Source organism: Anticarsia gemmatalis, chromosome 9, assembly GCF_050436995.1.
Source record: "Anticarsia gemmatalis isolate Benzon Research Colony breed Stoneville strain chromosome 9, ilAntGemm2 primary, whole genome shotgun sequence".
Classification (NCBI taxonomy): Eukaryota; Metazoa; Arthropoda; class Insecta; order Lepidoptera; family Erebidae; genus Anticarsia; species Anticarsia gemmatalis.
The window spans coordinates 11,528,557-11,553,469 of record NC_134753.1 but is presented as its reverse complement, the minus strand read 5'-3'; the positions used below and the strand labels follow the sequence as shown (position 1 = coordinate 11,553,469).

Here is a 24,913-nt window from a genome sequence, read left to right as displayed (position 1 = left end):
ATTGGACTTGTGTATCTTTGCAATAATAGTCGCATACTTTTTAGTTGGGGATTCAATAAGAGACAAATGTTCCGCGATACGTATCGCCAAATATCGGGTGAAGTGCGTTGCGACGTTGCCGGATTTCGGTCAGCATGTCAACGATAGACGTATGTATGCATGATGATAGAAATTTCAAGCGACATTGTCCGACTTTGTGTTGCCGCCACATATATCTTAGCTATATTTTCCAAGAATAGAAAATAGAAAATTCACAAGCACGCATAATGATGGCTGTAATAAGATAATTACGATTGTAAATGACCTGGGAAAGTCATTCATATGTAGAACTTAACTTTCCCATGCAAGTACATGCTCGAAGCGAATTCTTTTAGTTCTTTGCTTTAGTAGTCTACACTACCCTTCTCTTATTAACTTTAATAAAAGACAGTCAATGCTTGTAATTAATTGAAAACAAAATAAAACGATTCTGAACATCTTTAAAGTTAATAAAATATTTTTTCTTGCATTATGGTTTACACGATATTGGAAATTCACAGCCCGATGTTCTTTATTTCCCATGAAGATATATATTTGTAATTAAAAAATGTGGATTTGACATTAGCTTGAATCCTACTCTATTCAATTTCGATCGGGTGTTGAGAGTCAACTAGCTGACACTCGTTCAATATCTATTTCTAGAAAACAGTCTAAGTTAATTCTCAGCAATAAGTGAAGGTACTAAAAATCGTTTAACACGTTTCTATCTGCAGTGCATTAGCAGAAGTACATTCAAGTCCAGGACGGACAGATAGGCTGTTAGTTGCTATAAATTGTGTACATAATTGGTTAATAAATTCTATGAACGAATTTAAGTGTGGTACACGTCAATAAAAAGAGCGGGTTTAACTTTAATTTTGGAAAGAGAGCTGGTGATTGTCTTATTCTTTTCTAATACCTATTTCCATCAAAATGTATATTTTGTATTTGTATTTCGCATTTGTAACATGGGTGCAGTAGTGCTGTTATCTGCTACAATCATCGAGCGGCTAGCTATCGATAAATTTTGCAACAAAGCTTGATCAGCTCTCCTAGCTGGTATCGTAGGATACCCTCGATACGCGATACGTTTGTGGAAAAATCACGCTAATGTATCTACAACATCTAGCCATCGGCAAATTTCAACTCGCTACCGTCAATAACTCGTCCCATATTGTAATCTGCAAGGCCATGCGTGCCGTATTATTATGTTATTATTTGTCTAGTACGCAATAACTCCTCAGATAACGATGTTTACTACCAACTGGATTTAATCCCTCGGTTATCGTTGTAACGGAAAAGCGTATTAGAAACTTAGCACTGCAGTGTTATGAATTAGCATCGGAATAGTAATTTCTCATTATGTGAGAAACGGGATTTACGATTGCACGTTTGTGAGATGAAAATATATAGTGCGGATTTTATCTTTTTGGATATTGAATAAATGAAGAGAGATGAACTTAGGATGAGAGTTAGACCTTGTCAAGGCAGTCTTCTTTGTCAAATCTGTATCAAGTCGATCTTTAGACTTGGCTAACTAAGTTTGTTTTTTCGACATGTCATAGACAATTTTGATTTTATTCGAGTTCAGTAGCTCGATTTTTTACCACTATCAACTACCGACAATCAGCTAGCTATCGAGAAATTTTACACGAAAATCGGTTCAGCGCCTCTACCGGGCTCCGTAAGAACTATTTTGACAGTACATTTCAAATGTCAAACTCTCTTGCGCTACTGATAGGCTGTCGTGCCTTAAATTATTATAATACAATATTACAGAACTTAATTGTAATTAAATAACTTGTAATTATTCTACTTACGGCATTGAGTGCATCCATCTCATATTGGTTAAGTTTATACGAGGCATCAGAGCCGACGAGTCGAGGAGTGGATCTGCAAAAAAAAAACAAAATGTTTAATTAAATTATACTCGAGACTTCTTCACTAAAATGTTTCTTTTGGTAGTAAGGATGAGCAAAGGATTATCCCAAGAGGAAATGTAGCTTGATATTTTGTTTAATTTATTTTGTTACTTTTCATCATGAGTAAAATTTCTGTCACTGGTGTAATATGTACGTTTAATAAGAATTTAGTTATTCAAAGGAAAGTAAACGTAAACTCATCTTATTAATTAATATCTAAATACGAGTAATAAAATAAAGTGACATCTTTTATTGCCTAAAAAATGTTTTTCTTGTTTAATTTTAAGTAACAAGCTTGAAAATATAATCAAGAAGAATATAGATTAAAGCAGTTCTTAACTTTCTTTGAATTGTCTAACCAGGAAAGACCTTAAAATGTGTCGAAAGCACGAGTAACTAAAGATGAACGAATTTTGCTGCGCTGCGGAAATAACTAAATGGCAATTCGACTTGGTCGCGAGCGTTGGGCAGCGATTTGTGAAGCAACAGGAAGTATGGCAAAAAAAATGCTCGCGTAAGTCTCTCTATCTGTCTATCGTATGGTTAGTGGTCAACCTAGTGTCAAAGTTATTTAAGCCGCCCGAAAGGCCTTTGACATGGCTTAACGACTGTTATCTTAATTGAAAACAACCGGGGCCGACTTTTTACGTGCCCTCCGAAGCACGATGACGCTTAGTTTAAATACCACTATGCGGTCACCCATCTATAGAATGACCGCGGATACGGTTGCCTAACCCACAAATCGTTTACCGACCGGTGAGCACAACTGGCCTCTAAATTACGCATTGAAAATAATAATGAAAAACAAAACAAGGCCATTAAAACAGGTCAAATGCATCACATTTCTTAAAGCCGTCAGTTTCAGGTGTTCTCATGGGTTCCTTGATGCGAGACAATTATTCTGCCCCGGCAACTCCTGTCCAATGCTGAGATATCAAGCTTTCTGAATGTTTTAAGGTTAAGATGCCCTTTTTGTGAAATTAGGGCAACATGTTAATATTCTAGAACGGCAATGCCAACTGCTTTTGAAGAGGAATAGTAAGTAACAATCTTGTAACAAAATGGAGTACTAAACTTATTTATGTGTAACATCACATACATTAAATCATGTGTTCTTTTTAGTGAACTAAAGTATTTCCAATTTTTAAAGCTATTTTCCCCCATGGGAAATTATTATTTCCCTATATCCTTACATTTTTAGTGTGAGAGTGTGGCAGTGTGGATGTTGAAAATGAACCAGCACCTCGTGATAAGTCTTAAATACTAACAACCAGACTAAATAATTACTAATATTTTATTTAGAAAATCTTAATGTAGGTACCTATAACTTACATGTGTAGTAAATACCGTTAATGTAAGATGATAATGAATATATAAATAAATAAATAAAGATTCAGTCTAACCTACCTTAAAAATATAATCATCATTAAGTAAAACAACAACGAAAGTAAACCTCCATCACACATTCCTTCCCATAATAGCTCTTAAGCGACATTACGACGTCTAGATTTAGGAGCGTAAGCAGTGGGATGAGACGTATAAATCGCGCAACAGTTCGCATTGCGCCTTAATTATTAACATTCATAAATGTACGTAAGTGAATTTATGTGTGTGTGCCTGTTCGGTGTTTATGTGCGGTGTTAGTTACAGCGAGAAAATTTCAGGTATTCAACTATGAAATTTGAATTTAACCCTTTACTGTCCCACTGCTGGGCAAGGGTCTCCTTTTAGAATTAGGGAGGGGTTAGGTTGACGTTGTCCAAATGCATCCCGCATTTTTCAATAATTTAAGAACTGTGTAATAGAACTCTCGGTTTATAACCTCGTGACATAAATTAAAAACATTTTTTTTGACCGACTTCAAAGAAAAGGTTCTTTACTCGTCGCTAAATAAAAAAAAAATTACAAATATATTACTGCGAATCAAGCATTCCTTTTAATACGTCATTTTATTGTGACACTTGATTTTCTACGATAACTCGAAAATAAATGATGTTTACGAAAACAATTTATAATAATAACATTTCAATATGATAGTTATGACTAAAAGTACAGCCCCGCATTTCTCAGGTAAGACAAATACGCTCATTTCCTGTGGAGAGCGCCCGAACGTCCGCGCCGACAAATTGTGCCCTATTCTGAAACCACTGCTATGGGCCGTTTTATATGAAATGGCATTTGTATGAGTCATATACAAAATCAAGCAGCGGGAAGTAAAGTAAGCATGGTCTACAAACAGTATGCGGCTATAGATCACTAGGTTGCTGGGCTCAATTTCCGTTTCGAAAAAAATGGAGTTTGGGTTTCAAAATATTCTCAACAGTAGCACGGATGTGGTCATATGGGTTTGCCATCACAGATATATTTTGTCGGAAAGTTTTAGAAACGACTTTTAGGCCTGACCTGGGAAGAGAATTCCTTTACGAGGCATACTCTACTGACCATGCCGCAGAGGAAGTCAATCTATCTATTTATTCAGCACAATTCTACCTACGTTAAGTATAGGTCTCCTCTCCTTCATTACTCTACTACCTACGATCCTGCGCTTGTCTCATGCAATGCAGTCCTATACATTTTGCCATGTCGTCCGAACATCTAATCAAAAATTTTAATTAAACTATAACGTATAATAAATTTAAATCTGCAATATGGTTCACCAGAATACGGCCAGCCAACCTCAAACCGGCAAAGCAGAAAGTTTGCCGCCTCCTTTATTTATTGCGTTTATGCGGAAAGAAATTCAACTTTTTCGCCTTTCACACCGCCAGTTGACAGATAGCTACCATTACATTTTATATTCCTATAGATTTGTTCACGATTCGACGACGGATTTTCTATTAAATCTTTTAAACGTTTCTTGGAAAGTTTATGTCACATCTACCATACTAATATTTTAATTGCTTTGGTTGGGAGATGTTTAAGATGTTTGTCACTCAATCATACGGAAACTATAGAACGGAGTATAATGAAAACTTACAGTATTAGTGACACATTTACAATATCACGCTTTTTATGCCCAGAAGTTTCTGAGGTGTATAAAATACATCCACGATTCGCCATTAACAATGTTGGAGCTTATGTACCAGAAGAACATATAGACTATGTTATCTTTACAGCATTAATAATTATAATTGAAACATATATTATATTATATGATTTTTGCTTGAATCCATACTACAATAACACACATGCCAAATGTATCGATCATGAAAACCAGGCATAGTAATATAAACATGATCATGATCAGATTAAAATCTTTTGTAGCAAACATGCGAGACTTATCACAATAAAATGTACCTATAGAGGTCTCCTTCGTATGACTTTTCAAGAAGTCTAGGCCTAAGGTCAAAAAATGGTCACCTAGATGTTTCGGATAACTAAAACCTTAAAAACAAATTTCTATTTTATTATTTCGATTATTATAACATTATCTGAATCATAAAAATAACTGTAAAAGTAATATTAGCTACTGAAATGTTTGTTTTACCCTAGGTCACCAAAGTATATCACTTTTCATATAAAATAGAGTAATAAGTTTATTTTCAACTTAAAGCGAAGTTTTATGATCGTTCTATAAAAGCATTATTTTATGAACTGCAATTTTATTTATTAACATGTTTGCAAACGCTTTTTATAAATGATAAGTCAAAACTTATCATTATAGATTTAAGCAAATTTAAGATGACATATTTCAAGAGGTTGATTTTTAAAAAACTGTATGTTAATTTGAGGTTGCAACTATATTTCGAGGAGACGGATGTATGTATGTTTGTTACGCTTTCACGCAAAAGTTAAGTGCAACAGGTTAAATACAATTTGTTACAGGTTAAATACAATTTGTTAGTTTATAACCTAGATTAACACATAAGGACCTTTTTACTCCAGGATTTTTTTTACGGGACCAAATTCTCGGACAAAAGCTAGTTCGTAATACTTATATGTGTTCTAAGAACATGTAAAGTGCCAACACATTACAATTACCCTGAATTACTGTAATATCTGGAGTGAAAACGCAAGTAAGAGTGCCCTTGGAGGTGCTAAACGAATTAGTCGCGACGAAAGAGCCGCTACTTGAATTATGTATAGTTTTCGACTTAGACACCCTACTACTTGTTTGAAACTCACTATTTGTGTGAAATTTATTATTCATGTAACTATCGACATTATAAAGGGGTTCTTCAATTCTATTATGATTGAAAATAGATTAATCTGTTGAGTGATCTCTTGCATTCGGTACAATCGACTAGTGACCGTATATTTGAATTTGAATTAAAGTTCGTATATTTGAATGCTTGTTTGTTACGCAGTTACGCCAAAATATTACTTAACAGCGTTATAGAAATATTATTTTCCCGCAGTCGTAGTCGTAGTTGAGTCACGGGCAAGAGCTAGTATGAAGTAAAAGAAGCCTTACAAGAACCCAATGTCCAACAAATTTCTTCCAATCAATTGACTTACATTTTTGGGCTTTTCTAATAGATTGAAACCGTACATGTGTTTGTCAAATTCGATATACATAATAGATGATTCCATTCCCTTGTAATTAACTCGGAAATGTTAATTACCGGTAAGTAATTATATCTTCTTGACAAATGGAATGACTTAGAAGCAGAATATTAATTGGATTCGAATTTTCTCTGCGAATCTGATGTGGTATGCCATTTCTTCATTTCTATTCGACTATTACGCATCGATTTCCTTTTAAATATATCAGTTAGGCCATAGTCTATTAAGCTAGCCAGTGATTAGGGCATGAGTTATTTAGAGATCGGGTTCAATTACCAGGTCGGTCAAAGCGCTATTTGTCTGTTCTAATTAATATTTTCACATTTCTTAATACATAATCGTCCGAATTCTGGTAACGTCCGGTATATTGTTATGGCAATAGACTTGCCGGAACTCCCTATTACATGGGAGTAACATTCAAAATTGCGAAATGTGTGTAACCTTAATTCAATTCTTCTACATAGGATATGATAGGTGTGGACTGTGGTGTTATATACGCATACGTAAAAAAATTAGCTAAGTATTTTTGAAAAAACGTTAAAAAACTCAAAATAACAAAATCGAGTGACAAATAGTAATGTACCAGGTTGACAGAGCATGTAAGATGTCTGACGGCCGCGGGCAGTCTGCGAACTCTCATTAACATTCAGGTGATGTACCACTAAATGCAATAACCTTCGCCGGTTAGTCCCGCGACTACCAGGGGAGAAGCACTTGATAGGATATTAACTTGTTTAGATTAAGTTTATGAAAATTTGAGGTTGTAAGTGGGAAAATTATGCTTTAATAGAATTATTGTTAGTCGTATTATTGCGTTCTTCCGAAGCTATCGGGCAATTTTCTACTTCTATCAAAAATCGACAATTTTTAACGTAAGCTGAACAATGAGTGCCCTAAGGTCTCACTACTCCTAGATAAGTATTGGTCATCTAGCTTAACAAGTGGAATATTGACAGATCTTTATAAAAGTCTTGTTATCCGAGACTTATCCGTCAGTCGTAAAACCCTTGCAGATGTTAGTGTGTACCATAGATTTAAATGGCCAGGACGCAAAACATAGGGTCTTCTTTACGTAATGACACAGTTTTAAGCAAATGTGTGGGCACTGTCTGGATCTCGAACAAACCGATATGTTTATTTGTTAACAATGTTGACTGACATTTTCTTTCCATGTCAACATAAAAACAACAAAGACGATTACTGTTACTTTTACCTATTTATACGATGACCTTTGAAGCCCTTAAGGGTCACCATTCATCGACATTTCGTCACACACGACATCGTCGCACCGAAAACAATGAATAGGCAGTCCTCACTAGTCTACAGCCAATTGTCTCAAAGAACTATTCTGATTGTGAACTTTATACCAAAGACATAAGGTTGAAACTGATATGGGTGGTAAATTGAAAACTCGTAAAATTAGTGCGGTTAAATATCTTCAAAATATATGCACACGTGTCTGATAGGATGACTATGATTTAAGAATTAATATTCTATCTATTTTCGTAAAATAGCAACAAAATGACCATTTTTTATAAATGGATCATTTATATAAAAACACCCAGTATGTATAGTGATTAACAATGGGTTTTTTATTAATCAATGGAAAATATGTATGTGTGTTACCCTTTAACGCACTGAATGACTTTAATCTTAACGAAATGTTCAGGCTAATATTAGTAAAGAATAATAGTCTAATAGTCTATGTAGATGGAGCCGCGAATAATAGTAGTAGTAAACCAGAAAACTGTAAATATAACCTTATATTGATTTAATACGTCATACTTTCATCTACTGAACAAACGTGAGGACAGGTATGACGTATCATGTGTAAAGCTTACCACAACTCCAAGATGGGTTCTCGACAAACACTAACGTGATACATGTTTATTTACCTGAAACCCTTTAGTTTGTGTGAAAGCCTAGTAAAGGCTTGTGATGACAGAGATGTATGGAAAGTGATCTAGTAATTTCCGTAGATTTATTTATTTGTAGTGAAGGATCGAAGGTGGTATTTTATGGTATAAAGTGATGTAGCTCATGTATAAGGAAAACACAGGTTACAGGAATACTAAGCTTTGGCGCATGATTTTGCTCATGAAATAAAATAACATACATATACACGCGGACGCAGTCCCGGGACAAAGCTAGTAACAACAAACAAATAAATTATTCTATTTGACAATACCTTGACGAAGTAAAAATCCTAACTAGAACTAATCAATGGAAATATTAATACATGTACACTGACTTTTTCGAGTTTCTCTTCCAGCACGTACAGGTCCTGCGCCGTACCTCTCTCTGGTCATGTTGGTGGACCATCCCACTAGGCTACAGAACTAAACGAAATAGAGTAACTGTATTGTGCACATACTAGAACACTACAAACAAAGACTTACACAGTTGGCTGGTTTCAATTAAACTAGTCGCCACCTCAATATCGGCTAAGGGATATGACGGATCTTTTAAGGTAGAATATCAATATAGTCCCTAATAATCCAGTATGCATAGTCACATTACCTATTGCAGTTCGTGGAGCGCCTCACAGTCACGACATAATATGCGACTAACGATCGAGTTGCCTCATCTCACGTGACTCACTTTATGTGCTCGGGATTGTTATTGATTTGAAAGTTAAGTTCACCATTCTAAGTTTGTGCATGTTTTGTCCCGTAAATATTCTCATTTAATATCAGTGTTTTAGATAGAGCGACTGCCTATCGGACCTCCACAACCCGATTACCTAGGTTATAACGCGATATGATTCGGAAAGATTGCTTGTCAGACTATCAAGTTTCTGACTACTGTTAACGACTGTCAAAGATCTTTTATATTGACTGACGGGGCCTGATCAGTAGCTCGATTCTCTACTACTATCGACTACCGACAACCGACCTGTAATCGAGAAAGTTTGTATGAAAATCTGCCCAGCGCCTCTGACCTCGTAGGAAATATTTTGGCAGTACATTCTAAACGTCAAAATTTCGATACTCGACAGTAGCGACTTTACAGAATCGCGCTACAGCAGTCATTGTATTATTTACTACAACCTAGACCACAGAAACGGTGCAAATTCTGTTGGAGTTTCTCACAAACAACACAATTCAAATTCAACTAACATCGTCGCAATTACCTTCGAGTTATTACATGCAAATTACATTCACTAATCCCGTAATTGAGGGTCGGCGTGGTCTCTAAACAAGCAGACGTAAATGAGTAGCAGCGACAAAAATAACAATTTGTACAATTTACACGAACATCTGTCAAAACATTGACGACGAAGTGCTTCGTGTGATTGGACTCTGTAATGTATTACTGCAGTGCAGAATTTTGAGGTCTGGAAAGTAAGAACAGACATACAGACTAATTTGTATTTCCGTGGTTTTTAATACTTTAAATATTAAGTAAGAGTAAGAAATATGTACTTAGTAGAAAGCAGTCAAAAGCTCTTCAATAAAATATGTTATGTTCTTTACTGACTTCAATTTAAATATTCAGCTTGCACATGTATGTATATCGTTTGACGTTGTTGTAAATAATTAATATATCAAATATTGTATTCACAACAATTATAATAAAAAAATTACGTGTTTGTGAAAACTAATAGTTTAGTTACGGTAGGCATTGGCCTGTAACTGTTGCCCTCAGACATTTATGTCCAAATCAATTTTCTTGTTCAATAGTTTCTGATAAAATCATTTAGAGTTATACGTACGTACCAATACTAAGGGAAAATACATAGAAATTAAATTATTCTGAACCACAAGAGGAACAAAAGTGATAAACACAAACATTTACATGAAAATTCTTGTAAATATTTCGCCCAAAAACGTATCATACATATATCACGGATTCCAGTAACATAAAAGCCTTCGCAAAGCTAAACAGAGCCTAAAAACCGAAAAAGTGCAAACCGGACCCGCGCTTAATAAGTTCCGTACTACTATCTAGAACAAGCGGCAAAAAAATGCGATTGTTGTATGATAATTGATAGCCCTTTTGAAATATATATATATATATTTTTTTATTCATGTAAATACATTGTCTGTGAAAATTGTAATTGTCTAGCCATCACGCTCCATGCGATATAGTATCCTGGTGACAGACAGACAGACAGACGGACTGACAGCGGAATCTTAGAAATAGGGTTCCGTTTTTACTCGTATGTTACGGAGCCCTAAAAACGTTAGTAAACCAACAAAGTATTAAATGAAGGCTCATAAACTACACAGAGAAGGGTGCATGACCTTCAAACGACTAATAAATTGTACTGCTTATTGTTTCATGAAAATATAAATGGTGGAATTCTGCGCTCTTGGGAAATAGTTCTCATTATATTGGATGGTAAGAACATTAATTATGTAGCCAATGTAATTAGAGCTCCTACAAAAATACGATAAAAATACAACTAGGTTTTTTTGTATTCCTTCATTTTTGTGAAATGTAAATTATATGTGAATGAAAGGCAACATAAAGTTTTTTTTCTGTTAACCAATAGGAACTCAATTTCGCATCAATCAAAAAGATATAGAAATTGATTAATTTGCTTCAAATAATTATTTGGTTTCAGGTCTAGGTGGAGTGATTTTCTGCTAATCCTACCTCTTCCAACAACCAAAACTTAAAATTATATGAAGAAAGTAACTACCTATCACTTTTAATAGAAAACAAAGAACGTATACTTTTAATACCAAGAATTTTATTCACTTGCTCGGCGTCAGTAGCAAGTTCAAACAATTACACTACAGCATTACTTAAATACTTAACAATAATATCATAGAAATCAACCACAAAGCACTGACGTTTTTTTCTTCTATATTATCTTATTTTTTATCCCTCCAATCCATTTTCGTGACCCAGTTAAAATATACAGAAAATCTAAACACAGCTTATATCTGGAAAGAGCCATTAAAGAATATTGGTTTCACATTAGCATCGTCCTTGTAAGCTCCAGTTTATTTTTATAGCAAGCCGTTAAGGATCAGTTTTTCAAAGGTCTTTTAGACCCGTCAAATCGTCCCATGACAGTTTTGCGGGTTAAATGTGTTAAGCAATCGCTGAAAGGGGTGGGAGTGAGGTTTTATGGTGAATGGCTATGGTCATTGCTGAGTCAAAACCAATATGGTAACCGTATACGAGAAGCTGGGTTAATGGTGAATGTTGGAGGAACTGTCCTAAAAACTTTAGAGTAAAATGGTCGTAAGTGGTAATATGTTTCTTTGGTTCTTATGCTTTTTTACGATTGGATGTGCGAAATATGTTTAGATATCGGATTTTAACAGAAGATAACAAATAATGGCAAATTTTTACGGTGAAATTATAACCATAATCAATCCTTGATTAAAGAAAAATGGGGAATAATTATGGGAGACATTTCAGAATACATTAATTATGAAATCAATTACAATAGAATAAAATTACACCACACAATATTTCTGAACGGATATTTTAAAGACTGCTTGATGAGATTTTTTACAATAATACTCATGGAATCAAACACTCGTTTTTTATGTTATTAAGGCTTAGTCTCTTTCATTACAAAGATACATAAATTTATACAAATATTATCATTGCGAAACCAAGATGATTCAGTGTTTGGATGATTCTTTTAATTTAATTGTACAAAACTTACAAAACATTCTTTAAATATCAAAATTGTAAATTTCATACAATTGAGAAACTAGAATAAAATAAAGTTAGTACCAAGATTTGGAAATGAGTGACAACTATCAGACACTGTTAAAAATGCTCACCAAAACATCAGAAAAACTAAACAGAAAAGGAGTGTTATTTCTCGACAATTTCCGCAGTAACAATACGGCGTTTCTCGAGAAATACGGAAGTTCTCTCATATATTTTATATGTTATTACACATATTATGTGCGGGACGACTTATAGAGGCTTTATCGTCTTAATATAGTCTTTTATTGTGGCCGAGTAATCGCTTTCTTCGAGTATTTTTTTTATTTTTATTGAGGTTTTTTATTTGAACTGTCATCACTTACTGAAGTCGGGGTTATTATTTTGAGTGATTCTTTGGGTCAGGATTGAATTCATTAAAATTTACGTTCTCTCTCCCTTCCTGGCTATTCGTACTATGGTAGTGGGGTCAGCTTTCCTTACACTCTCCCTCTACTTCGTTCTGTCTTCAACATCGTATCTCAGGTTTTATTGATATCAATAGTATTCTTGAACAGGTCCACAACTGGTTCACTTGTAATAATCTGTTATTAAATTCTAACAAAACTAAGTGCATTAGGTTCACTATGCCCAACGCGAGGAATTCAGGTACTAACATAGTCGTAAATGGGCAAACTATCGATTTGGTAGATTCGGCAACTTTTTTAGGTATCAGTCTGGATAGCAAGCTCCAATGGGGCACTCAGATAGCGCATCTCTCGGGGAGACTCAGCTCCGCCGCGTACGCAATCAGAAAAGTAAGACAGTTTGCTGGTGTGGATGCGGCAAGACTGGTTTACTTTAGTTATTTTCACAGCGTCATGTCTTACGGTATATTACTGTGGGGTAAGGCTGCTGATATAGATGTTATTTTTGTCCTTCAAAAAAGAGCTATCCGTGCAATTTATAGTTTAGGAGCGCGAGACTCCTTGAGAGAGCTTTTTGGGCAGATAGGGATACTGACGGTGTCATCACAGTATGTGCTTGCAAACTTGTTGTATATAAAACAAAATTTAGGGACTTTCGCAACAAATAGCGATAGACACAATTATAACACTAGAAACAGACACAAATTAGTAGGTCCCCATCATCGTTTACACAAGGTGCACAATTCGTTTGTAGGTATCGGCATTCGTTTCTTCAACAAGCTTCCCAAGCACATCATGGATTTACCCCTGCCACAATTCAAAGTTGCTGTTAAGGAACATCTCGTTAGGAAAGCTTATTACAGAATTGATGAGTATCTAAACGACAATAGCTCTTGGGATTAGTCGCTCGCTTGATTAGGATTCTTTGACATTAGGGAACTTTGCTATAAATTGTATAAACTCAGTAGCAGTAGGTCTAATATTGTAAAATATGGGCAATTAATGATGCAAATAGGTGATGTTACGTACAATTTGATGTTATTCATAAAACTGTCACTTTTTTCTTTTATAATGTTCACAACCAGTGTGCTCACTTGCTGCCCATATTCTTATTATCACATGCAAGTAGGTGCTCCCAACATACGGTACGATCAGAGACTAATAAATAACCTAGCTATATTAACTTAACTTAATTGACGTTTAGTCTATATCGCTGATTGTTGGCAGCTCCTCGCATGATCAATTATTGTATCAACCACATTGTAAAACTTTTGGCGATTGAAAAGAGTGGCCGTGAGTTTCTCGCTAGCTCTTCTCATAAGGCTCTACCCCCTTTCCGAGCTAGTGGTAGATTCAGTAATTGTAACGACTATCATAAGTGTCAATATTTGACCTAAATGAATAAATGATTTGATTTTGATTTTTTGATTTAGGTTTAATGGTTTCATTCTGTTTAACGTACAAGCCCCAAAATCCTGTATCTAATCACTTTTATATTTTATGCTTGGAGGTTTGTTCCTCTTTACAAAACCACTGACCAGACTTTGTTGATTCCCAAATTACTTATACCTTGAATGAATATTGAGAATACCTTTTACCATGGAAAACAAATTCACGCGAACAACATCTGGTTTAGAAGCTAGTACTGTCAAGATTATAAAATTTAACGCCTAATATCAGTCATAATACCATTAAATTCGCGAATACGGTCCAGAATACAGACATTCACATATATTGACACGTACTCGGTCACTGTAGGACTTGAATTATACGCATCCATTACAACAATAATGTTACAACTACTATACTAGTTACCATTTGAATTTGAACCTTATTTTCTTGGTCATAAAAGTGATGTAAGTTTTGTATATTTGGTAGTATGTCTTGGTATATCCGTACCAGTTCCGTGGTTGAAATGTCTTTGAATAATATATTGTTAAGATTTAATAGCGGCTATTGTATCGCATACGGTTGTTGGCTGGCTTCCATTGGTTAATAGTTATTGGTGATTTGCTCTAAGGTATGAAATGTGTTCACGTCTAGACGGTAGACCAACATTTTACCTTCAATTTCTTGTATACAAATATTGTAATAGTATTTTGATAAATTTGGTACACACATAGTTAAAAACCTGAATTAATACATAAATGACTTTTTTGGCTCAATAATGCCCCACTAGGGTCTCCTCCCAAATTGAGGGAATCAGGCCTTGAATCCACTACGCTAGCCATTTGCGGGGGACATTGCAGGCCCTCAACAAATACATGAAACATTTTTTTACATGTAAAGTTTCATTGCGATATTTTCTTTTACCAATGGAGCAAGTGATAGTCAATTTATTATTAGGATACTTTTTACTCTGGGAATTCTTTATGAGCAGGCGAGCTCAAGCTTGTTTCACAAAAGGGTGATGGACGTTTGTTGCTCAATAATACCAAAACAGATTTTGACCGAGGAACAGGTATGTCGGGTATAGTCTAGTCCTTGTAATAAGCCTTAGAACACCTGCAGATGCATCGCTCTCATCGCTGATGCGCAGATAGAGCGCGTATGATCGAGGAGGCTGTGAACGTGCAATGTGATCTTATCTGCCTAATGAGACCGGCTACAGGATATATGTGTGTACTTAGCTTTGTATCAGAGAGATTATTGTAGAGACGAAATGTGTGTAAATTGAAGTTTTAAATAAGAAAAGCTTGCGATTGTGGTCTGGCTGGTAGTGTATACGGCTGGTGATTACAAGGTCTCGAGTTCGATCTACCTACAAGGCGAATGATTTTGGCCGTTTCAAATATAGACTGCGCTTAAGGGGCTTAGGTAACGTGCCCGAAATATGGCAATAGGCTTGCCCCCTACTACAATGGATCATGTAAATGGCGAAATGTGGGTGTATTTTATACATCTCACATACACCTTTGGGTATAACCGGTTTGAAGTTATAAATAAATAGAAACACTATATTATATTCTGACTATCAAAATTCTAGCTACTGAGTCCTCGTTCTTTGGGTTAAAGTTTCGTATGAAGAGGGAAGGAAAAATATGGTTTTCTACGAATCTTTGCTTATGGGAAACTAACAAAGATTATGATACAAAGGAAATAATACCTTTTTTCCCTTGTAAGGTTAAGTACTCTTAACAAATGATTTCTCTTTGATATCTTAAAAGTATTACCTTTACCCATTTGCTTGGTTTACGATTTATCTTTATTTTATTGAATAATTCTGCGTATTCCCAATATGAAGTACTACGTGCATGAGACATTGAAATGAAACTCTTTAGGTTGTTGAACTGTAGTAAAACAATAAACTATTTTTACTTAAAAAAAACTAGGTTAAATTCGGTGAAATAAAATCCATTATCTAAGAGTTTTTGTTGGGAAAATACATTACTGCACGTCCCGCTCCAGGGAGGAAGCGGGGGTCTGTCGGGCTCTCCCGCCGGCAAGGCGTTCCGGCTTTAAATTTAGGCATACCGACTAAAAGCCCGACGGTGTTCCTTCAACAGACACCATGAAGTGGCCAGGACGCGGTACCTCCGATTGGATATTCCGCGTCCCATCTAAGAGCCTTAGCCCTGAGTACTAATCCAGGGATAAACTAGGCAGCAAATCTTAACACAATATGTCTCTGGCCACTTATTTGTGTGACCAATATTATAAATACCAAGTTTAGATACTTAGACATACTTTTGTTCTCGATCACGCTGAAACTGTTGTACACATTTTGATGAAAGTCTGAAATATGGATAGTTTATACCTAATCTGTATTATTTACACATTGAATACTTTGACAAAGTTGCGAGCAGAAGTTAATAAGTGCATGAAATATAGAATTCTAATCATAACATTGCTTTATGTTGCAATGTTCAGTAGCACACAATAAGGCTGAGTACATGATATATTAGCAGCGGGCAGAGTGCATGAGTGCGACTTGTAACAGATGAGCTTGTGATGCTCCGTGTCACATAGTTTATTGTAAGAGGGGATTAAAATGCTACTTGAATTGATAACATCTATAATAAAAGACTATATTATTATATATACTACACTTAAAATTAGAGGCATAAATGTATATGTATAATCTGATGAGATAAGTCAGAATTAAAAGTCTGTGTAACAAATGTCATCAAAATCAGCAAAGTAGTTTAATAAGTTAGTATAATAATAGTAATAGTTTTAGTTTCATTATACCTACTCAATTATGCTTAACTTCTGAGCAGATTTTTATTATGATAACAATCCAAAATCGTGACCAAGAATAAGTATTATCGAACACAATGCAATAACTAATAACACTAAGAAGTAATCTAACAAATTATATTTTATACTATTGTAAATAAGACTATATATATTATATAAAACTAGTAGGTAAACAATGCTTCTGATTTCTCTGATGGGATTATTCTATAAATGAACCAATCCTATAACACAGTGATTACGGTTTGTTGTAAAGCCGCTCTACTTTCACCAACATCATAATAATATTGATACCAGATTTCTAAAAATGCATACCAAAAATTTTTAAAAGTTTCTGGTAATTTTTATGAAGAAAAACTTTACGCCATCTAACAACTTTAAGTGAAAGTTAGGACTTACACTAGTCATATTTTTGCACACCAGATGGCAGTCATTCCTCTCAAACAAATTTTGTGGTAGCGCCATCTGTTAGTTTTATTCTGAACTTCTAACAGGAAAGTTACGGCACGTTGATTCTTTAATGGTGTCAGTTTTACGAAGATGGCGTTACTGTGCAATTCATGGTTCAAAATAATATTATAATTATATATATTGTATTGTTAACAAAATTAGTCTATGTTAATAAAATACATAAGTAAGTTTCAATAATGCGAAGGGTTTAATGATCACACTGATTATAATTTTCGAATAGAATCGTACAGTTCTTGAAAGTTGAGGTCTCTCTCCTCTTCTCTGTCTATTTGTTAGCAACCTAAATATGATTTAGGATAAGCCGCAGATTGTAAATTGATGTGTTAGGTATTCGTTTTTTACTTTAATATATTCTCCGAAACGGATTCTCTCACATGAAATCAATTAAAGGTGTGTAAACCTTTAAATATTGATGTGTACCAAAAAGTATTTTCTGTATTTCTATGCAATTTCTTAGTTACTTTTGCGCCAAATACCAAAACAAACATCTAACTATCCCTTCCAACATTCACGCATAATCCTGTCTCATATCTCGACCCGCACACGTTAATACTTATCTTTTGGTTTTTATAGCCCGAAGTAATCGCCACTGTTTACAGCATGCATGCACGCGACATGCGCGCATGTGTGTGTGTGCACGCATGTGTGCATATGCGTGCGGATGCATGTGTGTGTGTGTTTGAACTGCACCCCAACGGCTGGTGCATCCTAGCCTTTATGACGCCACAGGTACGTTAGGGTTGTCGATTCAGAGATTGCAAATAGGGGAGTGATTTGCTATTTTTTGCATGATGTTAAATAACGCGTGCTTGTAAAGGGATAAAGTGAAATATTTTATTTTATGAACGTAAGTCAGATATTTTAGTGACTATGCATATTCGTACTATATTATTATTTGGTCTCAGATAAAATTATTATGCTAGGATGGACGCTTGTTTCTCATCACAAAATTACTCTACTGACATAATCAATAAACATATTTAAATTCAAAATATAGATAGTATTAAATAAACATTTTAGGCTCGAAATTGTTTGATTTGATCAAAAGGAAACAACTGACGCTACTGATCCGTCTACTAGTCGAAAATATATCTAATTGCTTGGTTTTTGTCACAATACCAAATTATTCTAGGCTTCACTAAAATGCTGTATTTGACGTCAACACACACGAAATGCTAGTGCGTGAGTTAGTTCGGAAAATAAAACAAAAAGTCATTAATAGTGACGTGAACCTAATGTGTATAAATTCTAAACGAAAGGTAATAAATATAGCTTATTTATAGTTGCTTTTAAGAATGTTTCGGCAAGGCCTTTAAAATAAAATAAATGTAAGTAAAGTTTGTTTCCTCTTTTTGGCAACAATAAGTGACTGAACGGTTCACAATAGTTAATTTATATCTGGAAAAGGTATTTCATAATCATCATCATCTTTAAGCTAGCAAGTAATTGGCTAAGTATATTGTAGAAAATTATAATTTTAATATTTCAGCACTCGTAATCGGTCCTGTGTGACAAGATGTACCTATGGTAAGTGAATGAGGCAAGAGAAGTTTGTAAAGATCGTACCAAGTGGCGTTAACTTCCGTATCCCATCATGTAATAGGTTTACTCTATTCCACTCATAATTGAATTCATACTCGTATCTTTGATCCGGCCATCGGTCCTGCGTGTGTTCCTCTGGTCATGTCGGTTCAGCCGACCCACCAGTTTATAAGAGTAAAGGAATAGAGAGTGTACCTTTGTATTGTGCACACACTTGGCAACTATAAACAAGGTCCTGCACAGTTAGCTTATTTCAATAAAACTGGCTGTCGTAACCGAATTTGGCCAGAACGACATTATTATTAGTGTAAAATTTGCTAATCTATACTTAATATTATAAAGCAGAAGAGTTTGTTTGTTTGTTTGAACGCGCTAATCTCAGGAACTACGGGTCCGATTTGAAAAATTCTTTCAGTGTTAGATAGCCCATTTATTGAGAAAGGCTATAGGCTATATATCATCACGCCACAACCAATAGGAGCAGAGTACCAGTGAAAAATGTTACAAAAACGGGGAAAATTATGATTCTCTTATGTGACGCAAGCGAAGTTGCGCGTATCAGCTAGTCTTCTTATAAAGTCTTTAACTAACATGTGACTGTAACCAAGACGTCTTACCCAGCCCTACGAGTATAAGATCGTCCACCACTCGTACACGCTGCGTAAAACTTCAACCTCTTCCGGGGGTAATTAATTATAATAATATACAAGTACATTCTTAAGCTGTATTTAATTGTGGCTTTCGTTCTTTAAGCTATTATGAAATGTTCAGGCTTTTGCTAAGAAACGTAAAAAACTGCGTCTGTCCGCTGGATGGTAGTGCATCAAACCACCAGGTCTCAGGTTCGATTCCCAGGTCCGGCAAAGTGCTATTGGTTTTTTCTTATTTACATTATTCTAGCTTCTGCCTATGGTCCAAGCTGTAAACTTAAAAAAAACTTGGCTGAAAATTAACAAATTTTCACATTTATATCGTAACCTATTTAATCATAGCCCGCGACTGTTCGCACGAAACGATTTTCCAGAATAAAAAGGAACATAATACCTGTTAATCCACTTTAAATCCTACCTCAAAATCATTTCAGGAGTTTTAGGACGACAAACAACAAACATCCATACAAAATTCGCATTTAAAACACGAGTAAGACTATACAGTCATATTTGCTACATTTTCCTTCACCACACGCATTCAGTTGCATTCAAAAGCTGCTATAAAAAGTCAGCCAGCCCTGTGTATGCACTTGTTCGAAACCGAGTTGAGACGCGTCCGCAGGCAATTAGACATACATTCGCACCCTCGGTGTCACTGCGCTCTATTTACGTCGTATTGTGTACCTACTGTGTACACTAGCGATGGTGCGACCAGAGATTTTAGCTCTCTAACCGAATATGTGGTATATCCGAAAGTTAATTATATCCGTAACCGTAGGAAATAGCCAAGATTCGCGACCAATGGATGAGTTTGCGGAAGAGCTTTGCCCAATAATGGGACAGTATAGGTACATACGTAGGTTGCTTCTTGCACATAATATTTTACTGTAAATGGGTCTAATACGCGATTGATATTAAACGGTCTACGGCACACGGTTAATTTGTAAGTTTTTTAATTTAACAACAAATATCATCAGATCTCATATCCATAACCAAAACCAAAACTATCCGAAACTACCAGATTATCCGGAAAAATAGACACTGCATGATTAAATCTTAGTACAATAAAATTATTTACTACTATTTACTACTAGGTACTATTAATATCCGAATCTGAAATGTAGCATCTCTAGTGTATACGAACACCCGTAGATCGTTGGGACTGTATTGGCAAAAAGGATGCTGTGGACTTTTGATGACAGATCGTTTTGTAGAGATTAAGGCTAAATAGCGACTGAAATGGTTGATCTGGCTGAAAAGGTGGCTTTAATGATGTCTAGTTTTCATTTCGTTCTAGAATTATTTTGCTTTGAACTATGAATTTAGAATGAAAGGCACTTTTTCGTCGGACTTTTAATTTTGTTGGGATATTTAATCAGAATCAGGACAATTTTAGTTCAAAAGAAAACAATTCAGAATTATATTATATTGACTGCCATTAACTCTATATCACTTCACACGAATTTTCATATGTTTCAACTCAAATTCCTCATTCTTACATCACTACAATATACTAATTATTCAACTCAATCAAACAATCAAAGAGCAAGCAAATTAAACCAGCCTTAATTCCACAAATCCGCTCAAAACTCAGAGATACCAAATAAACAGGAACTACCAAATAGACAAAACAAAATTGCGAACTGCATAAACCCTAAGTGGTGCAACACAAATAAGCACTAAGCACTGTGAATCAATGACGCATGTTTATCACTTATTAGAGCCCTTACACATGGCGTTATTTAACGCGGCGATCACGTAGGCAAGACACACAGCAACGCAGCAATGTTGATGTGCTCTAATCTTTGCACAGTATAGCTCCAAACGTGTCTCTATAGAATCGCGCGTATTAACTTCGTTCTAACAACTCAAGAACTCAGTACACGCCTTTGCGTCCACAATTTATTTAAATTAAGATGCGTTATTCCATGTATTTCCAAAAAAGTAACTGTATCAAACAGGCATCAGACAGTGGTGATGAAGATGTTTTAAATTCAGAATGTCGTATTCATCCGCCAGCCGAAAACCTTGCACCCAAGGCTTTACATACATCTCTGCTCAGTTGCTGAACTAGAGTTATTTTCTGTATCGATACAATCTCCTTCATACACTCCAATATGTGCAAAGGACGTGCTCATCAAACACGCGTTGCCGACGCGTTAAACAAACGTCGTGTGCGAGGCATCTTACTTCGTGAAACATCGTTCAACATCGGCAGCTATCGCAATTGTTTCCACGTCCGGTCCCAGCTTTGATCTTCTATGCACTGGTATGAGAGGAAACAGGTGCTGAAGTGTATGATCAGTTTTATTATGATGATGTCATTATTTTCAACTTAAACTGTTTCTTTGGCGCCGTCGGTAGAAGTCGAAGTGTCGGGTATGAATCCCGGGTTAAGCCAAAAAGGTTTTTCAGTGATTTCTGTTCAGAATTTTTCAATGTTTGCCTGGAGTAGGTTAATTGAGGTCGTAGACTTTCGTGCATTGAAAACCACGTAAAGGCCTTAGTTCTGCGACTGACCTCTCACCAAAGGCTATTTAATTTATTAATCGAAGTTTTACTGAAAGGATTTTTGTACAAAAATAAATATTGCAACTGTTAATCACTAATTTGCGACGGTTAATAACATTCGCATCAGCATTTTTACTCATCCTTTAACCGATGGTGGTCCTTTATCGGTAGTAAAATACTGTAGCGGAACTTTGTTATGAAATAATGGTAATTCTTAAAAGTAATTAAAGATACTTGGTAAAAGTTCTCAGACGATACTCGTTGTGTATAAAAGTTTTTATTCGCTCGCCTTCCTGTTGTCTTGTCTGTTTGAGAAAACTGCATGGTAATTGCGAAATTTACTTTTCTTGGTACAGTAAATTTATTAAAAGATTTAAAGTTAAAGATTTAATAAATGTATTTAAACAATAAAAAACACAACTCTGGAATTGCATTACATGCACTTGTATTATAATACAATGGCCCCGGCTTCCCCAGAGTTAACATTAAGAAATTATACACCTTTCAATTTTATTATTCTGTCTATTGTCGAAAGCGGCATAAAATCTGTTCAGCAGATTTTGAGTTTATCGCTTACAGACAGAGAGACACGCGATTAGTTTACGTTATTTTATAATGTATAGATAGTAATGGTCAATGAATTTCATTTTCCAAGAATAATCTATCGGCTCTACATTAGAAGCAATGATAGCATTACAAATATTTAAGAGTGTTTTTTTATACTTCGTTTACGTTTTGATTTTTTTTAAGGCTGAAGCCGTATTCTTTGTTCGGATGATAGACCTCTTCATATCCTTAACACGTATGTTAATATCTCCAAAACACATTTACATTACCTTACTCGCTCAAAAGGTAAAATCAACACCTCAGGATTCCAAAAGCAGGTGATGAAATATTAATAGTGCGACAGCATCGTAAAACTCCGAACATAATTATAAATAACTAACTACTGCGTGCGACTTTGTTCTCGAGGAAAAAACGAGGTAAAGAGTCATAATATAATAGGTGTTTATCTAGATTTTAGACTAGAAAAAACTTCGATTAAAGAGTATCAAAGTTCCATAGATCAATCCATCCATATAAACATACAGCATCTGCATGCTACTTCGTTTGCAAGAAAATATAATTATGTTTTTTGTTTATCCCACTGCGTTAACCTGAGTAAATTTCAGCCATTAATGAGTAAAACAGTTTAATTAGATAATTTAACAGATATTTTTAGGTCGCATTATTTCGACTGCTGAGTAACCATGATGAAACCAAAAGTTCTGGAACTATCTTTCGAATTAAAATGTGTAATCTTATGTTATAGTGCCGGTTAGGTATAACCCGCGCCTATGCCAAATTTATTCAAAAGCTTTTCAGTACATGAAAGATTAAAAACATTCAACCATCTTCACAAACTTTCGCATTTATAATATGAATGACTCAGTCCTACTAATATAAATGCAAAAGTCCTCAAATCTGTTAAAAGCAAAACAAAATTGCTTCTTTTAAAGCTGCAACAGCAAAATGCTTAATTAGTGCTTTTTGCTTGTTAATTAGCTGAAATCTAAGAGGCATTTTGTTTGCGTCTTTTAAGATCTGAGTCAGTAGTTCAGAAAATCTGGTTAGTTTTAACTTTACGGTACACTTTTACTAAGAACGTTTGCGAGTCAGCAAGACAGCAGTTTTATTCCAGAAGATTCGTGTTTTCGCACTGGCTTTTGTTTATTATATGTTATAAAAGCGGTCGAGAATGAAAGAATAAAACGTACAGTGCATTTCTTGAGTAAGATAGATTGGAAAATAAAAATGAGATGTGGAAACTGACGATTAATATCCTTTAGCCAAAGTACCTATGCATGCATAGAATGATAGATTCATCTTATAGTACTTATTTGAAACAAAAAAATCACGTGCTACTAGCTAAATTTCCAGTCTCTTTACAGCCGATTTTGAGTTGATGATTTAAAAATCTTTTCTTCTCTATCTAAATGAGAAATGACTTCAAAATTCGTACAGTAGTTTAGCCGTGATGGCTTAAGAGACAAAAATTCATCAACGTTGATAAGCCTCAGTACATACAATTTGGGTACCTATATTGGAAAATTTTACACATCTCCTTTATCGAAATTTTCACAAACTTTAGTTTTCCGCATGTGTTATTGGTTTAATATCAAATTTTGTTCGTAGGCAGGCAGGTAACGATGTTTCGCGGTGCTACGTGATCGCTTATTGCATTACATGCTTGCTAACAAGCTTTTCCTGAACTACCGCTTAAAACATTTTTCGTTTCAGTTATAACTGTATTTTTTAGTATGGTAATAATTGAAGACTCAGTTTTTATTGGTTTTAAATACATACATAAATACACCTTTTATTTATAGCATGATCAATACATACTATTAAATAGGATTAGTTACTAAAAAAACTAAGTAGATCAAGAGACTAAATGCTTAATCATGCGACGTGCAATTTTTTGCTCTGCTTTGCAATTGTTTGGGAATCAAACCCAAGACCTCGCCTGATCAATGGTATACACAACCGCTCAGACCACAGAGGCAGTCAGACATTAATAGGGGACATACTTTTAGACTACATAATTATATTAAAATATTTTTTCTATACATCTGCATAGCCTACTTTTAATTATTTTATTTGCCGTCTACACCAACCTCTTCAAACAAAAACATTCAAAAAATCATTCCTACGCATACCAAACTAGCTAACCTAATTCACCTCAAATCACATAACCTAATAATTATCTACAAGTGAGAACAGACTCGCAAAGTGCACAATCGCACGTGCACGCACTCGCCTGCGCGCGCACGCGCCGGAACCACATGCGAAACATCAAAGAACACACCGGACGCACCGCCATGTCGTCCTCGTAATGTAACATCGTTAATTTTGTATAGAATTTTGCGAATGGTACATGAATTTCAATGACTGGTTGTAGTTTTATTGTATTCAAATTAATTTGATAACTCATTGGGCAAGTATAATTTTAAAAGTACTTCAAAATGATTTAGGGGTCCGTTCAGATTTGTCTAAATTTATTTTCAGA

At 35.1% G+C, this 24,913-nt stretch overlaps 1 protein-coding gene across 1 annotated transcript in view; it reads right to left on the bottom strand.

Moving 5' to 3' along the window:
• Positions 1-24,913, bottom strand: part of LOC142975288 (kinesin-like protein CG14535) — a 342,628-nt gene that overhangs the window by 260,378 nt on the left and 57,337 nt on the right. The window contains exon 3 of the mRNA XM_076118043.1: positions 1,839-1,911. Coding sequence (XP_075974158.1) covers positions 1,839-1,911 — 73 coding nt within the window. The remainder of the gene's footprint in view (positions 1-1,838; positions 1,912-24,913) is intronic.